Here is an 18,816-nt window from a genome sequence, read left to right on the forward strand (position 1 = left end):
ACAATGAAAGTTGACGACCCGGGGTGTTCACAAAAGACGAAATATAAATGAAAAAGCTGTTAGGAGAAAATTCAATGATACAATCGGTAGACGAGATTTTCCCGGAGTGAATACTTTGACTCATGCCGTCCATCCACTTAGTTTTCCAACTTAACAAGACTACCCTGTATTATAAATACTTGATATATCAAGTTCATGCATTTGAAAACAAAATAACTGACCCGATACACGGCATGGACTGGCAACCAGACGAGAAGCCGTGGTTCGACATATGATTGAGCCATCTTATATATTTTGTCATTGCGAAATTTTTTATGCTCACATTGAGAGTAATATTTGCGAGTGGACTAGTGATTCTTAAATTTTAGACGGAAGATTATTAAAAACTGACAAATGACATTCAAAACTACCACAACGAGTCGATGTTTATTACCGTGCCTGCAGATTTCGGAGCGGTTTCTCAAATTTCAATTGTTACTTCATGCTCGATTCATCGATGATTGGTCATTGTTATAAAGGAAAACAACATTCATAGATAGCAAAATTTAGCAATGTGTAAATTTGAAATGAGTCTTGTTAGGATATCGGAGCCCTTGTTTTCGAATTAGTTCAAAACTTTTCAGACATCTGATAGAAGAGAAATTACCAAGTACTTGCAAACAGCCAACGTCTTGTGCACAAAACTTTATTTATATCGAAATACTTTTAAAACTGGGGCTTTCCGAATAGGTCGAAGCCTGCAGAAAATTAAAAAACATTCTTGGTTGACTCTATCTGACACCGTACAAATTCAAGAAGCAATCTTCAAAAACCAGGGCCTTTGTACGCTGTTAATAAGTGGGCCCATTTCGTAGTCTCTTAAAATAATAGCCTCATAACCCGGAGTCCAGCATCATCAGTCTTAGCAAATTTAAAATTCGAATTTTTGCACTCCCAAGCCACATTGCTGCTGTTGCGAGTCACAAATTGGGCTGGTATTTTCAAATACCAGATGATTTCGCATTTGATCGAATATTTTTTCGAATTGAATACTTAAGGAAGATTTGTAACTAGACTACTGGAGACTATTTAATAATTCGAAGATGAATCACACTGGCATTTAGACTTCATTTTGCGTTTAGTCCAGTCACTATCTTTGTAGAGTCTTTCAGTTTAAGATGGGTGACAAAAGGTTGAATTGAATCAATCACTCTAATCTGCCAACATTGGTCACTTTCAGACCTGCTAGCTGATTGAAGCAAAGACAACCATAGCACTGATAACAGCATTAATATGAACCCATGAATATTCCATTATATACAAATAGTGCATGGTTATTAAAATCCTTTTATTTCCTTTTTATGTATGATTGATAGAGTACAATACACTGCCTATCTATTCCGTAGGTCAGAAAATGAAGCAAATTTCAGGACTGCTCCCATCGCCCAAAATGCTTTTGGGCTTTGCTATCTACTTGTGCAAACGATTGTTAATCAGCCCATCCTATAATATTCTTCGAATATTAGCACAAGCAACAGTTGTTTGCAACAATTTTTCCTCATGAAATTCTCCTCAATCTCAGGACTCTTCTCTTCGTAACCTCAACACAGCTTGATTTACAACATCACTCATGATGTCAGGATTGAGTAGTTCCTTGATCTGAATAGCAAAAATTTTACCAGAATACTAATCAAAGATACTTAAATATACTCATGCATGCCACCTAAATATATTATTTATATATGCAATTGAAATGCTCGACACAAACTGGGTTGGCATCCCATACATTTACACGACAATTATGACAAGTGAGTGTAAAAATTAGTTCGTTGCAGAACGGGTGGGAAATTGGACAGGAGGGAGACCACCCTTTTGGTGACCTCTGCACTGAATCATGGTCACTTACCTACCTATTCCATTTATGCATCATCCCCCGCAGGACAGTGTAATTGATATGTTTTACAAACAACAAACCTGATGGCTGAGTGAAACATCATAGGTGTACATTATACTTGTATCATAAAGTTGTATATTATGTTGTGCAAGACATTTTATACAATTCCGAAGTCTACAAATAACTTCTCTATCTTCTAATGCCACTGGTTCAACATCTGCAACAAATCCGCCATGACCTATAAAACAACAATTGTTGCAAAGCATTTGAAGAAATAATTGGCAGCAAATATGATTCTTGCTCTTGGCCAGGATTAGTGCAGAGCAAAATCAGTTGATTCTATGATAAATTCAAAGAATGTCAATGCTTTGCTATCTCTTGTTTGGATTCAGAAACAAATTTGCGCAAATCTGAGGCTAGTATCAGAGTCTAAACGACTGGTTCTGAAGACCCTCAACATAATATAACACAATCAACATGTGTTATATGCAACGCAGCCTAATATAAAACGCCTGCAAACGAACGAAACCGCCAATTGACTCTAAATAATTGTAGCCACTTAGCGGGCTGAGGGCCATTTTTTGCAAAACCAGGATCAAGATTATCTACTCAAAGCCGGGAGCAAATTTAGAATGAATTAGAGTAAGATGTAACATGATAAGAGCATGATATTACGAGCTTCACAAAGTCTCCTCAGCATTACAAAATAAATGAATTCACAAAACTCTGATATTTTTGTAAGATTGAATAAGTTTAGTGACTGAACATTCGATTCAAACCAGTCATTCAACGATTCTTCAAACCAACCTTTATCCATTTCCTCATTATCAGTAGCAGGTGTTGCATAGATCCAAATAAAGCCGTTATTTGCAAGAACAACAGTAGCACCACATGGTAAATTGTGAATATGATTTTTCCTTCTTTTTACCAATGATGGAGAAACTACAACTAAGCAACCTTGCCCCAATTTCCCATATCTCAGACTCCTTGTATGTAGTGAAAGAGATCCATCATTATGCACCTAAGCCACATTAAAAAAAATTGGCAGTATATTCACTGTAAATGACAAAAACATATGACACTGAGTTGAATAGATTTGTTAATGATGATAAACTGTATTGCATTACATTGATACATAACAAGTTACATGAATAAACTCATATATGTTTTGCTCATAAGAACTGCTATTCAGTCTGCCAATGTCCAGTTGAGAAAAACCTGACTTATGTGTGAGTCATCAATTATTAACATATATCTGTGTGGTTTCAGTTTCCCTTGATATTTCAATAGTAGCCAATGACTCTATTCAAAGGTGACATCTTTAACTTTTGAGTGAGTGTGCACGATCCTGGTTTAAGTAATATTTCAAATATGAACACAAATAATAAAGATTGTACAGACCTGTTGAACTTCAGCGCTGATCAGATCTCCTTCTTTTAAATATTCTCTCATTGTTAGTTGATCAGCAGCTGATCTTCTTCTTAGTTCACCACCAGGCAAATTAACAAATGAAAGATGTAAAACCGAATCTACTCTGGAATTGGTGTTCACCTGAAAATAGAGAGGGCAGTGGTAAAATACACATATTTAAATGAACAACTTTTTAACTTTTTTTTCCCTTGCGTCTATTTGTTTGCACAGGTATTCAGGCAAGAAATTTGTTTACTGTTTTCTTTTACTTTATTTCTATTCAAACTAGTTTGTGTTGTCAACATAATCCAATTTCTTTGGAAAAATGACAGTGCTGTTAATTTATGCTATTTCAATCTAAGAAATAGAATTGGGGCCAACTAACTGAAATAGACAAAGGTGGGCTTCAAAACAGAAATAATGAGGTCTTCACAAACCCCATTACTAAGTATGTATCAGTGATTGCTTGTCCAGTGACTTGCTCATTAAGAGTGTGAAACGGTTTCTATATAAAAAATATGTTCAATGAGTGTGCTGATTTTGACGTCTTTTAAATTATCTGAATTACATTCAAAATAACAATATTCAGTTGGACTTTATTTGGATAATGCCAATAAGCATTTATAAAAAGTGTGAGAGGTCAATAATTGATATCAAAATGTTTATGTAAAAACAATTTTATACCTTCCATCTTTTTTGTTGAACTTCCTTTATCCTTCCAACAACAATATCACCAACTTCACCATTATAACGCAGTTTGAGAGGTTTCACGCTGATAAGTTTATTTATCCGTTCCACAACACCAGCAACACAAGCATGAAGTTTTTCATCTCTCATGTAACTTCCTGAACATAAAGGAGAAAACTTGCAATGGAAAAATACATAAAACTCTGAAACTCCAAACAAGAATTGGTCAGTTCTTTGTCATATAAATTTGCAAATGAAAAGATGCCTTTATACTGTTATAGGTAAACAACATTGTTGTCTCACCATGCCCTCTCATATAATCTGTATCATCTGTGACAATATCTCCAGGAGTTACGAAATGTGCCAATCCGTGTGAGCCCTTCTTCGTGGGCAACTTCGAGTATGCAGCAGGCCGACGAATTAGAATTCCTGATTCCATTACCGATTGGCTATTCCACGATTCAGATTTCAGTCATACCACCGACCAGCGGTACCGTACACTATCTCCAAACTATGATACTGAAAACCACGCAATTTCGTTATCTCTGTGAAGTTAGCAGGAAAACACGAAATTGGAGCTGTTGACTGTTGTGTGGCGAACTTCATCTCGTTTATTTTGTCTTCCATGAGGTGGCACATGTGCGCCACAACAAGATTATGGACGTTTCCCCGACCCTTGACCCCTGGAAGATTCTCCCCATACTTTATCATTGCAAAATTTACAACTTCGATTTTGAGAACGTTTTGGAGTGTTAGCGCTTACAAACTGGCTCACATGTTCAGAACTTTCATTTTTATTTATTACGATAAGCCACATGCCGCTTATAGGCATCGATAGCTAATTTTGGTCTGATATAGTCTATTGCAGGGGTTCTCAAACTTTTGGTGTTGCGGAGCCCGTGAAGATGTTGACTATTATTCAAGGAGCCCTAAAATAAATTTTAAAATTGTTACTTAACGATTAATACTACTGAGTAAGTTAAAAGTACTTTACTCGATTTAAATGCTAAACCTTTTTTAATAGGGTTAATACAAGTCATAAATAAATCTAAATTTCAAAGATAAATCATATATATTAAGGCTGTAAATTTAACACTTGACCAACATATTAATAAATTAGGGGTCGAATCTTTTTCCTTTTGATATTTTTGGAAGACTTAAAAGGTTGCTGCGCGATTGCATTTTGGTACAATCGCCGACTGTTTTCGTCAGCGAGAAACGTTATACCTTATTAAACATCTTTACGTCGGTGTTTATTCTCCCTGAATCAAAAATTTCCTCCGGCATATACCAAATTAAATGATCTAAAAACAACATTCAAAATTAAATGGCAACACCATTCAAAATTGGCGCTTCTCCGCGAGCGGTACAAATTTTCTTATCGAGCCACAGTTTGCACATCCCTGTTTTAAGGCATTCTGAAACTATCGTTGGGGCCACATGCAACTTTTACTCTGGTTATTATGGAATATAGTATAATGTATATATATAAAGGCGTATTCAGTCAATTTTTAATGTACTAAAACAAATCGTAGTTTTTTGATATTTTATCCGAGACCTAGGGATTTTTCATAAAAAATAATAGAAGTGGCAGAGAGGAGTACCAATATAAATTTGGGTAGACTTTGGGATTTTAGAGTAAATCTTGGAATTTTTTTTAAATACGATATCTTATAACTGGCTGTCAATACATTAGAAACTCTACCTACAAAATTAATTCGTTTCGGGAGCCCCATCTTAAGTAGAAAATTCTGTAAGTAAGGACGCAGTTTTCATATAAATGCCTTAATTCGTTCTAAGCCTACACAAAACTCGGACGTAACATTTATATAAATTTTAATACCGGGTAAACCCGTAACAATAACATGTTAGAATTAAATTACCACATAATAAAAAGAAAATGTACACATAGAAAGAATAGAGGAATAACCAATAAAAACTTCGAACGGTAGACCGTGTAGAGCGAGAGGATGGCGATCTGAGTTTTTTATTATTATTTCATTTTGCTCACTAAACCATTTGTTGATTCAGAAAAAACGCAAATATCATTACGCGATCATTTTCATAATCAAATGGGTACTCCCGAAGTATGTGAACCAAGATGGCGGACACCGGAATGTAGTATGTGTACCAGGTTAGGGTTGGGCCATAATTTCAGGTACAAATACTATACGGGAGTCACTTGGCTAGTCCCGGAACTCATAATAGAACAAAAATAAGGAAAAATTGTGGCTGAACTCGAACCTGGTACACATACTACGTTCCGGTGTCCACCATCTTGGTGCACATACTTCTGGGGCGCCATCAAAGTGAATCCGATTCCTGAATTTCCATCCGTCAATGATGGAGAGTTAAGACCGGAAATCGTGTTTTATTATTCGATTCAGTGCTGTTATAAATATTTCATGCCAGTAGTTACGATTTCATTTTTGATTGTCATCAACGACGTCGGGAAAACGATAAAATTCGTAATAGATACTGAATAATATTTAAGAGCTATTCCACACGCTCTAAATTGCAAGGAATGAAAAATTTCCCGTGATGTACGGTCACTATCGAAATTGAGGATGAAAACGATAAATAGCGACACAATTTGCTTTTAGAATTATCGCCGAGGCCTCACAAACTATCTCAACTAAATTTTAAATGTACGATAATAATTTCGTATATTATTCGTAAATCTCCGACGTGTTATAACCAATTCAAGTCAGCGCTAATTGAAATCTTCCCATGCGGCTGTAATATATTGCCTTGCGTACACGGCTGCCTCCGATTACGATAAAAATGAAGTATTTGTAAAATGTTTTTAATCGGAACATGGACCGCGGCGCTAGGATATGTGCGCTTATAAACTCGAAAAAACGATATTCGAAGGTCGCGATATTCAAATATTACCTTCGAATTGGACATCCCTGATTCAAGCACTGCATTAAATTAATCTCAAATTACACTACACGTGGTATTCAAGTTTTCGACCTTCCGTATGTTGACAATTTGAAAAAATCCGACTATTTTTACGAGTGGCGTAATTCGGCGAATGTTTTTCAGGACCCATTTCATGGAAATTTCCGAATTTTGATCTTCCCACCGCTTTGAAAATCTTGGCTGTGCCACTGAAAGTGTGTATTGTAACGCGAGTCTAATCGACCCTTTATTATGACATTTTGTGCCGGGACAATATGCCAAATTTAGGTTAATCATGCTTAAGATAAGTATTTCGCAAGCTTTGGACACGGAAATTGTTGGGATATCCATCCTCTGAAAAGCAATCGATTTTTACGATCACCTATTATCATCAAGGTCCTTATTAGCTAAATCATTGAGCTGAAGTTACAAACTTTCTATTACTATCAAATATCCCACATATCGTGTTTCAAAACGTTAAATTTTTACAAAGTATGATTGTCACTTCATCCATTAATTCCCATGCATTCGCCGACAAGAAATGCGACGGAACAGAAGATCAGTCAAGCGTTTACTATCTGCAGCATAACAATGGTCATTTTGATCCATTGTTAAGGTATCAATGAACATATGGCGAACCACGGCCTCTCGTCCGGTTACCAGTCCAGGTCGGGTATGGGATTTATTAGCCAGTTATTTTGTTTTCGGAAGCATGGACTTGATGGCGGAGGAAGCCGTAACCGACCAGCGGTTACGTGAACCATCCTATACGGCGGCGAGGAGTCCAGCAATCCTCCGCACATGATCACCCCCGCATGGGATTCGAACCTGCGAACCCGTGAAGGGTAACCAGAGATGCGGTGGCGAGCGTATTCCTAACGCTTAGCACGATGCGCCACACCGCATCTAAAGGTACTCAGAACCCACAGTGACAATTAATTTGTTTGATTTACAACTATTTTTCAGAACTGGAGACTGGCAAATTACACGCAAAACGAGGCAATGTTTACACCACGCTTGAATGTCTGAGCGAAAGAGCTGTCTGAGCGGCAGCATAAATTCCAATTGTTACGTCATTGTTAATTTATTGCTGATTTTTTTACGGAAATAAATAAGAAAATCGATGTCCTGGGATACATCTATTGTTTTCAAACGGTGAGAGAGAGAAATTCTATTATCACAAACAATGTCAACACTATGATACATTTGGAGTAACAGACTAAAATATAATTAACTATAATTGGTTGATCATTATCTGATCATTATTAGTGAGGGCCAGTATGCAAAACCGGTCAGGTCACCCAGGCTCCTTGCCCATGCTTTTTTTAGGAAATCAATCTGATATAGCAACGGTGGGCAAGCCGCATGCGGCTCGCAAGATATTTAATGCGGCTCGCAAGATATTTGCTGTGTTGGCGGTATGCCGTGATAGATAGGATTCACATATTTATCCTGGACAGCCAATATGTCGGGTTAATCATATGGCAATGTTTAATATGAAATTAGTTAGCCAGTTAATCGTTTTCAGATGCATGGACGTGATGGTGGAGGAAGCCGTTACCGACCAGCGGTTACGTTAACCACCCTACATTGGATAGGAGTTCAGCAATCCTCTCACACATAATTAACACCACATGGCAGAAATTTATGATACAATTTGGCAAGGAATCCGATGCAACAACTGAACCTAATTTTGGTATATCATAGAATGTTGCTCGTGCTAACACCCATATATATATATTCCGACTGTGATTTTCACAGTCAAAAATAAATACTTTTACTTTAATAATTAGAATAAAACGCAGAATCATTCATTGGTTACGGTGAAAATAAACATTGCACCGAAAGTGCAATTCACGACGACGTAAGGGCCCGTTCACATATGTTCACACTATTGCGTTGACGCACCTTAAAACCTTGTTTATTTAACTTAATCGTGCGTTGCTGCGTTAACGCATTGCGTCAACGCAGTGCGTTGTTGGAAGACAATTCTTTTTGCGTTGACGCTGCGTTGCCCGCCGTTTTTGAATTCTGATTCGGTGCTTTCGCCATTTTCGTCGTATGACTTCGGTATGTCCGGGAGTGATGATGGGTTGACAGTACGGTATTCATTGCACAGTTGGATGTATACAAGTTTATCCATACAACCAGAGTGGCGATACCGTTCGGTACCGTACGTGGTTCGTAAACTTACTTTGTACAGTGGACTAGATTATGCGCATAAACTAAAAGGGATCGTACGGTGCATACGGTACCGGTAACGGTAGAGTCTGACAATGGGCAGGTCCCAGGTTTAAGGTAAAGTACAGGCTACTGCTGCATCGTACTGTACCGGTATGCTGTGTATTCACATGTGTTATTTATTTTTCAGATTTTTCTTTAGAATACCGGTATACTTTAAAGGAAAATATTATGAGACCATATGGTGGGAACAACCTGAACTCAAAACAGAAAAAATACAACTACAGGTTGTCAAGAGCTCGCCGAATGGTAGAGAGTGTTTTTGGAATACTTTCCAACCAATGGAGAGTATTCCATAGGGTAATGCCTCTTCAGCCTACAAATGCTGATGGGGTGGTGAAGGCCACCTGTTGCCTCCACAACTTTTTGAGGGAAGGAGAAAATCAGCCAGAAAGAGTGCAAGAAGCTTCCTCAGAAGCTGACAACAATACATTACTGTGAAGTTTGTCACAGATTGGGGGTCGTGCAACATCCCGGGCGATTGCTACAAGGGAATCGTACACTCGATTTTTTTAGTGGCCAAGGAGCTATTGGATGGCAAAATGACCAAGTTTGAAGGTGATCAGATCATTATACACTATTACGCAATAAACATTAATAATATATCGAGGTTGAAGTTGCATATCTTGTTGCGTCATTGTGTGCCATAGAGGACTCTTCCAGCTTCTCTTGCACTTGCCCCTGATCTTGGATATCAGCCTCGTTTTCATATACAACGAGGGTGACATCTTCAGGCACACTGCTAGATGTTCTAAAATTAAGCAGGGGCCATATGTTACCTCATACTCATTACTTAGTAAGGCATCTTTGTTTTTCACAGGTCAATGATGATTACAGGATGAGAAAAGCAAGTTTTCAGTTTATTGTTATACATTGTTTCAAATAAAAGAGTTTTGTTTCTATGAAAGTGTCATTTCATTTTATTGACATATCAGTATACTTAGGGGAGTGTATGACATGGAATATTTTATGAAGTTTTATTCAGTCTTTGTAAAAATCAAAATAGGGCTTTTGTGGTAATGACATACGGTATAGGTAGAGTAAAAATGTTTTCCCCACCTCCTGCTTTCGCAGTACGAGTTTAAAAACTCTAAGCTACCCATAAACTCCCATTTTTTTTTACATCCACCCCTGCCCCACTCCTACTCTCAAACGCCTCCTCTCTTTTCTCTCTCCTGAACCTATCTTTCAACGACCTCCACCTCGTCTTGCATTCTTTCACTGTTAAAACAAGAATACCGGTACTGTTATTTTCGGTTGCATTGGACTTAAAATGACTGTCCTCTCCAGTCCCCGAAGTGCGAGATAAACTTACCCCCTATTCCCATTTCCTCGCCAACCTCTATCCACGCTTTTTCCTTCAAAATTTTGTTCCGGTAATCTACCGCCCCAACCGCCCACAAACAATCCTTCTCCCTAACCAACTCTATTAACTTCGCAACTTCCATTTTTCGGGTTTGGGTAATTAATAATTGGTTAGATTTTCGATAGTTAAATTTATTTCGCAGATGACACGAAATTTCCCCGCCATTGTTACGTAACAAGTGAACCGTAGCACGCTGCGTTAACGCATTCGAAGTATGAACACCCTCAACGCAATTGCGTTGGATTCCGTTCCCAACGCAACGCAAACTATGCGTCAGTGTGAACGGGCCCTAACGCGTTTGATAAACTAAAATGTATGCGTCGTTCACAGCGAAATTTCACAGTTACGTGTAAGCCCGCTTCTCTTGCCTGACGGTGTTTGTTCAAACATAGACCATTAATCCGTAGTCAGTGGGTACCCGCATTTAGAAATAAAACATTGAAAATCGCGAAAATTAATTTTGAAGAGAACTATAACTTACAGATGAAAGTAGCGTCATAATGGTTTATATCTACAAAAACACGCTCGCATGTAGCGCCGATCAAATTCATGAAATGTGAAAATATTACTTGAAATTTATTGTTAATGTAGCGGCCATGATTCTAAACAGTGACCGCTATTATTGTAACTAAACTGGCAACGGTAACTTAGGGCATTGAACCCTGATCATTTTGGTGTTGGCGGGAGCTCTTTCAGCGTGAGCCGCTTGTAGTTATTATTGGTCCCTCCTGTGTAATAACACTGTATTTTACCGGATTACTGTTTGACAACTATTTTATCATTATTTGACTACTATTTTGACTCAACAATAAACATCTTTGGACAATCATTTCGAACTTTCAAAGGAACTCAGACAGTACCGCGTCATCAAAAATAAAGTGCCTGTTCGATCTATTTATTCCAATCACCCTAACGAGCACATCGCCATCGTATGGTGCTGAGCCGTTATAGTTAATGAAGTTGATTTTGAAGTCGCCGTGGCAATAAATAACGTTTTTGGGGATTTTACTAGAGGACTGAAAACTCCGTAACAATGCGGCGTTTTTCATTTCATAATTTTGTCATAATCAAAGGCTGCAGTAAATTTTTTGTCACCGCGATCGTTTCGGCGGCCGACAATTTAGTTAATGTTGTTAAACTATATAAGACTGAAAACTCCGTAACAATGCGGCGTTTTTTATTTCATAATTTTGTCACAATCGAAGGCTGCAGTAAATTTTTTGTCACTCCGATCGTTTCGGCGGCCGACATTCCAATTAATGTTATTGAACTATATTAAAGCACTTTTTATTCACTAACAAATATTAATTCTCACGCAACAGCGGATATCGTAGTTTGGTTTTTATATTTCGGACAGAATTGTGAGTTCACATCGGCGAAGATGTTAAAATGACAACTATTTATGGAGTGCATTCACAACACAAATTAATTTTATTCTGATTTTCATCTTCTGTGTAGGATTTGTACCACAGTTTGTAAATTACGGTCCCAATTTTCAAGCGAACAATGTTATTATTACTGACACGGGGATGCGATATTTGTGAAGCGGGTCCGTGTGTGTGTCCGTGTTAATTTCGTATTAAATCGGCAATCTCTTGATTACTCAGTGTAGAGTATTGACGTAACTCATCTTTGGGTTAAAACACTGATACTAAACACGTGAATAAATCGGCAATAATAGCATTTCCACGTGGTCGAAATGATAATTATGTTGAGAAATTTTCATAAAATACATTATTTACTTATCTGTTTCAACGTTTCTGAATTTACAAAAACGGTGTTGACACAGTTTATGCAAACTCGTTTCTCATTTATCGTTTCTACCTGTTAGTGATAGCCGTCGGTTAATTCTTACCCGTAACTCGTTGTAAATTAATGTTAATAAAATCTATTTTGCTTTTCAATGCGCTGTGATTTGTATTAATAAAAGTGATTGAGTCAAAGTGCTTGAATTAGCTTATAACCTTCTCTCCCTTTGAGCGCCCATAGCGGCGGTTAAACTCGTTTCATGTCTGTTTTCCGGAGGGAAAGGAAAATACGCTTTCCGGAATTACAATCAACAATTACACATTCTTATTTATCATTATCAGCGCGGAATGAAAAAGATAACATATCGTGAAAACGATAAAGGGCCGGCAGTGTTAATCGCGTTACGGTGATAACGCACAAAATAATATCGTATTGACCGCGAAACTATGATGCGCGATCGTAAAACTGCGCTGTTGCGTTTTTGTAGACGGAATTTCACATCGAAAATTTTCTCAAACGGCGGGGTCACGACCCATGTACCCCCCCCCCCCCCCAGCTGGCTGGTTATACAACTAGGCCACTAAATGGGTTGGAATTAACAACATGAGTACTCGTATTTTTGATCTGATGGCACGTGCTGCATTTTTCTCTCCGGTCCCGATAGCTAGCTTACCAAATGTGAAAAAGAGTCTAATGAGCATGACACCTTTTGAAATAACTATCCCGAATACATGTACGACCTACGTACTATACCGTGATACCGCCACAGAAGGCATTGCAGATCCCAATAATACAATGTGTCTTGCAGCATATATATGTATAAAAGTATATTCAATAGTTTATGAGTTGTAATCGTGTAAACATTACAATTATACAAGTATCGTAATTTATACATTACGCAATTTTTTGCCCAAAAAGCAAAAATTATTGTTACATTAATGTAATTTACTATATTCTATAGTAAATGAAATACATTTTGTTCTCATTTTTGCCCGAATCTGTTCGTCTATCGTTTGTATTCACATTATCATTTTATCAAGACACTGGATTATTTTCCTCATCGTGGAGGAGACTCCAGCGATTTTTCACACAAAGCACTCTTTGCTTTAGAGAAAGGAGACGTATTGAACATTCCACTTTCCATTTCAACATCCCTGTTAACTTGAATCTGGATTTGACTGTTGCCAGACGCCGGTGAAGGAAATCTCGTGGAATACCATTTTACGAATCGTGACCTCGTGCCATCCGATTTGTTTACGCCGTTGCCCTGCAAAGATAAATAACAGTGCAAGTCCTACATATATATAATAATTCAGTTTGTTCGTATACAGTAAATCTATTCGAGACACACAAATAGTTCTGTCTCTTAAATATTCAAAATGTGTAAACCATTAAAACAAGGTCAGTTATTATGCGTTCAGATTACGAAGGGATATAAATATCACAAAAATCAAAATATTTAATTTTCACATAACATTTTCCATCGGCTTTGCGGTCATTGTTTATAAACCACAAGGATTTGAAATAGTCTGAATGTAGACAAAACTAGGATCAGTCTAAGATTAAAGACTATGGTTTGGCTGAAATCCGATTATCATGTAAAATATTCCATAATCATCCACGCCGTAAGACTTAATCGAGGCGCTGTTCGTTGATGATTTGAAAAACAGTACATCGTACAAAGGTTGTAGAAAGTATTTCCAATATTATATTTCCTTGCACTGCAGCACATAATGTTCAAGTTTGAGTGCAGTTATAGCCCCCTACGTACGTACGTTTGAATAGTTATATGGAGTTTTTTGTGGCGAAAATCCACCAGAAAAGTCTGTTAATAACTTGAAAGCTTCGGAAAGGATTGCCAATTTGTGACGAATTGTGTGGCGTGCATTGTCTCTTTGATACGCATTGATTGAGCTTGAATGCCGCAAAGATATCACAGCATTACCAATCAATCACCACGTTGCTTATTTTTGGTTGCAATTGTCAGTTTAATTTGTACGTTGAAACTAAAGCTGGTCTTTGGTTGCAGTTAGATGAAAACGGAATTCTGCATGAATGACCATTGACAACCATCAACAAGATTACGAACGTGATTAATTGTGGTTTTTGTGGTATGTCAAATTGAAAAACATTTAAAAAATAAAAAAATAAAAAGTTCTTGAGCATGAAAACAAAATTGTTTCGTTTCACAAAAACAAAAATTAGGTTACCTGAACCATTTTGTTGAGTCTGTTTTTGTAACTCACTTAAAACTTAGCCGTTTAATAAAATTGTTTCAAGAGAAATGTGATGGAAAAAGATCAGAACATTGTTCGAAAAAGTCTTTTATTGCGTCAAAAACAGTCTATGATGAGTAATCAAGATTAAATTTGTTTATCTCATTGTTACCTGTTTTCGATACGTCATTCCTACGATGAAATATACAAATTCTATTTCTTCTGTCATCGATTCTCGCAAATAGGCTTCTAATTTCTCCAAATGAGATTCATCGTAAATGTCAGCAAGTCTACCGCCCATTTTTTTGCAGTTATTTCTGGCTTCTCTTTCATCAATCATTCCTCTGTCCTTTTTGGTGAACATGAAGCATCGATTGTTGTATTCAACATGACAGAAAGTTTGGAGTTTCGCTGGTACTGTTCAACAAAATTAATGAAAGGTGCTATTATAAATGAACATTTACTAATCGAATATCTTATACTAATATACTAATTGAATGTCTTTCTAAAAAAATATGATAACAAGTTATTAATAAGATTGGTCGGATGACAATTGCATTTTGTTTAATTTAAAGCACGCAAAGAACACGTAAACCTAACGCTTAAAGTGGAAAAACAAACTTTACTACTTGGTTACTGCTAATACCTCTAATTTACAATTATCGCTTGAAATAGTCTTACATAGCTTAAACGAGAAAACCACTATCACGCTTAAAAGATGTCATTTTTATTCAGTTTACAGACACATGTCATGAATCTCTAATATGATGTGGGTTGACCTTTAATGATCGAATTTTTGAGCTTGTTATTTAGCCAGATCAATCCATTATGCGATTGAATTTCGACACCACAAATGGTGTTGAAATCCATTTAAAGTCGCCGAAGGCGTTTTATTACCACATCCGAAAAATGGTAAAATGTATTTGAAATACACGGTTATTACTCGTTTATCCCCAGCAACCGGTCATAATATTTAAATGAGCATGACTACATGTTAGGAAAATTGGGTTAGTGGAATATGCCAGAATTTACAGTGAATCATGCATTTATGACATTGAATCACAAGTTTGGTTTTATGTTTCTACTTAACGAATATGAGCAATGCACCAAATATTTTAATATAGTTTGAAGACAATGAATAATGCTTTTATCTTGCATTACTTAATACCAATGATGGTAGGTGGGTGGAAATTATGTCATAATTGCCACATAATTTAATGCACGGATGTATTATGAAAAATTTCCCAATGATGTATGGTCAAAAATCATAATTCCATTGCACAGAGAATCTTTTGCCAAAAGTAATTTTGGTAATATATACTAAAATTTTTCACATGACATATATATCAAATTGTTTTTTAACTTAACATGCTGTGCGAATCAAAAAGCAAATATTCTGTTAGAACATTTTTTCTAGTTTTATTTACTTTAATTCTCATATACTTGATGACATAAAAATCTTAACCAGAAGAGAACCAATGTTGCATAATTTTTGATTGCTGGCTATTCCCGATTAAGGCTAGTTAGTCTGTATACTATTCGTTTATTTATTATGTGTTAAAGACAGTAATGATACCGGCGCCGGCGTCGAAATATTAAAACCGCAGTTTCAAAGATTAAAGAATTTACTATATACGCGTAAATAAACAATCAAGTTTACATCATAACATTTCATGAAATATCTTATTACAACTTTTATATATAAAAATATTCAACTGAAATGACTTTGGTGTCAAAGGTTAAACATAATTGGCAAATAAACGTGAACAGGAATAAAAATCTGTTTTGACAAATAAGCGTAGTTTCCTGTAATATTTCTGGATGCTCTGGTGGTTAGCGAAAGTTTTTTTAACCTTCGTCGCCTCTTGGCTGTAGGTATGGTGGAAATGATATATATTATATAGGATGTGCCGGTAAGTTACCAGACTGCCCAACTCAAGTAATGTCGTAAGCCTGAGTTGAGTTGTTTGAACAGGTTAGGATATAATATATATATGACTTACCGTCGTCTTTTCTATCTGAGACTTCGGTTATCGATTCCAAAAACTCAATTCTGTCTGCAAAAAATATAACATACATATATAAAGATTATGCTGATATAAGCTCCCACGCATGCTATCATTATTACGAAGGTGATGTTGATTTGGGTGTGTTACCATCTTGGGACTGGTATTCGCGTGGTTGTGTAAAACTTGCTGAATCGGATTTGTAATTTCGTTAAACAGATATGTCAGTAAATTATATCATACAATTATTTATCGTATCTTGTTTCATATAATAAAATATATGAAAGATTTCTGGGAATTAAATAATCAAAAATTCCAAACTGTAGTATCAAGCAGGAGCAATCTTTTGTTCTATTTTAGCCTATACTATAAAGCAATACAAAAATATCATACCTTCGAGTGCTTTCAGTCTTTCTTCAATTTTGTCATCCAAGCTTTCAACGGGTGATGGCTTGGGCCTTCCTTTAGAAATGTTGGGACCGGATTTAGGTCTTCCGTTTCCATTGACTCGAGTGACTCGATCTTTGTTGATGTTGTTTCTGTTTTTATTATTGTTATTTTGTGTTCGTCCTGAACCTGGTACAACCATTTTGAAGTTAGAGTCAAGCCTCTTGCAAAGAAACATTCCATCATCTTGACATAAAACTACCGGTAAAATAGCGACAAAAACCAATAAAACTATTTGATTCATTGTGATTTAATTTAATTGTAAATGTAAAACTATAACCTGAAACAGGAGCATTCCAAAGTTACTATTGGAAACTATTGGAAGAAAAATATTTAGAGTGAATGGCTCTGAATCCTCGTTATTGTCTACTACGATACAACACTACCTGAAGTTCAACACCAAAATCTTTCATAACATTTACTAACAAGACGGATGAAATTGATAATTCCGATTAAACGTGCGTCATGAGGCTTCCGCGGTGGTGGTTCGCTATATGACACGCAGTGAGCGGTGGCGAATCTTATATTCATCAAAATCATCGGAATTCGCCTTTTTTCAGGTTTTTTCTGGGACTTAAGTTTACAGATTATATGAAAGCGATTAGCGAAAAACCTTGTTCTATTGTTTCAACCATAAACAGAAAAATAATGAGTAACGCGATGGAAAAATTAAAAATATTTTTTCGCCTGAATCATCCGAATTTGTTTTCTGAGAAATTGATCATGTTACTTGAACCTCAATATATATAATCGCATATCCATCGACATGTCACTTGTCTGCCTAAGCAAATACTATCCTATATAAACATGCACGTGAAATAAGGTTGTGACCATTTTAAATTGTAGTGTAATTTCTTCAAAGAATCTTATAGTAGTGAAAGTCGCTGTAAATTATTCGCAATGTTATAGCGAAAAAAGACGCCATTTTGTTTAAATCTTAGCGATAAAATAATTTGATAAAATATCACTCTAAAGAAAGCTTTTAAAGTATCATCGTGCGTCTCGTCAACAAAGATAGAATTTGAATTTTAGCCTACTTAGGTATAAACTTTCACAATTAAATGATCAGATTCAGCAGGTCTTGTTTTGATCACCACCACTTAAATGTCATTGGGCGACAATTAGGCTAAAACGTTATTTTGCATTGTTTTCACTTACTAGTTCTGAAATATCGTTTGAAGACACTTTTTATGCTCCCAACTTACAAATGTCGTCTGCCATATTTCGTCAAAAAGGGCACGCATTTTGATGTAACTCTAAATTCGGGACGTCATTGAAACATGTCAAGAATGATTCCCGACATATGTCATAACAGAAATTTTAAATGGTGACTGCGCTCTTATTAAAAATATGCTCAACTAGGAGATAACAACAACGCATAAAAAGTTGACTAATCGTTTCTAAGCCAAACTACAGAATAAAACATGCAGGCATATTTTTTTTATATAAAGCGGAAGACGGAAGTTGTCTAGATTGAAATCGATACCAAATTCTACCGGAAGTTGGCTTCAGGTAGCCTTGTAAATGATAGTGTATCGTTTCGGTTTGTGATACCGATATGTGAACGCTTTAAATAAAAGTGGTTTTCATATACCGTAATGATCATTTTCTCGTTTGGTAATTATCTCGTGAGCCTTCACTTTATTTTTAAACTTGTGTATGTAAACTGCTCTAGATGATTGATGTAAGGACAAAGTTATGTTATGATAACCTATGACTAATTCTTGCTTGATTACGCCATTCAAAAGATTTTATTATTCCTTTCTCATTGTAAAAAAATTATAAAAATTAGGATACACTTTTAAGGCTTATGCTATTCAAGTTTTTCATCCAATCATCCGTTTTATACAAACGTTCATTTTTGTAGCTGTCTCGGTGTGTATTTCTATTTTAATTGAAACCGTTTGCGTATCTAAA

General features: G+C 36.3%; 2 protein-coding genes across 2 annotated transcripts; both read right to left on the reverse strand.

Annotated features, from left to right (window-relative positions):
* Positions 1-1,308: 1,308 nt before the first annotated feature.
* LOC120344299 (exosome complex component RRP4-like) lies at positions 1,309-4,584 on the reverse strand. The gene is made up of 6 exons (XM_039413440.2): positions 4,274-4,584; positions 3,968-4,128; positions 3,275-3,424; positions 2,681-2,894; positions 1,954-2,111; positions 1,309-1,638 (listed from the first exon to the last, which is right to left on the reverse strand). Exons 1-6 carry the CDS (start codon positions 4,407-4,409, stop codon positions 1,558-1,560), a joined length of 900 nt encoding a protein of 299 aa, XP_039269374.2. The 5' UTR covers positions 4,410-4,584; the 3' UTR covers positions 1,309-1,557.
* Positions 4,585-12,930: 8,346 nt separating this feature from the next.
* Positions 12,931-17,178, reverse strand: LOC120344525 (uncharacterized). The gene is made up of 4 exons (XM_039413792.2): positions 16,846-17,178; positions 16,450-16,503; positions 14,619-14,863; positions 12,931-13,497 (listed from the first exon to the last, which is right to left on the reverse strand). Exons 1-4 carry the CDS (start codon positions 17,141-17,143, stop codon positions 13,288-13,290), a joined length of 807 nt encoding a protein of 268 aa, XP_039269726.2. The 5' UTR covers positions 17,144-17,178; the 3' UTR covers positions 12,931-13,287.
* Between the last annotated feature and the right edge of the window lie 1,638 nt (positions 17,179-18,816).

This window comes from Styela clava, chromosome 5 (genome assembly GCF_964204865.1).
Source record: "Styela clava chromosome 5, kaStyClav1.hap1.2, whole genome shotgun sequence".
Classification (NCBI taxonomy): domain Eukaryota; kingdom Metazoa; phylum Chordata; class Ascidiacea; order Stolidobranchia; family Styelidae; genus Styela; species Styela clava.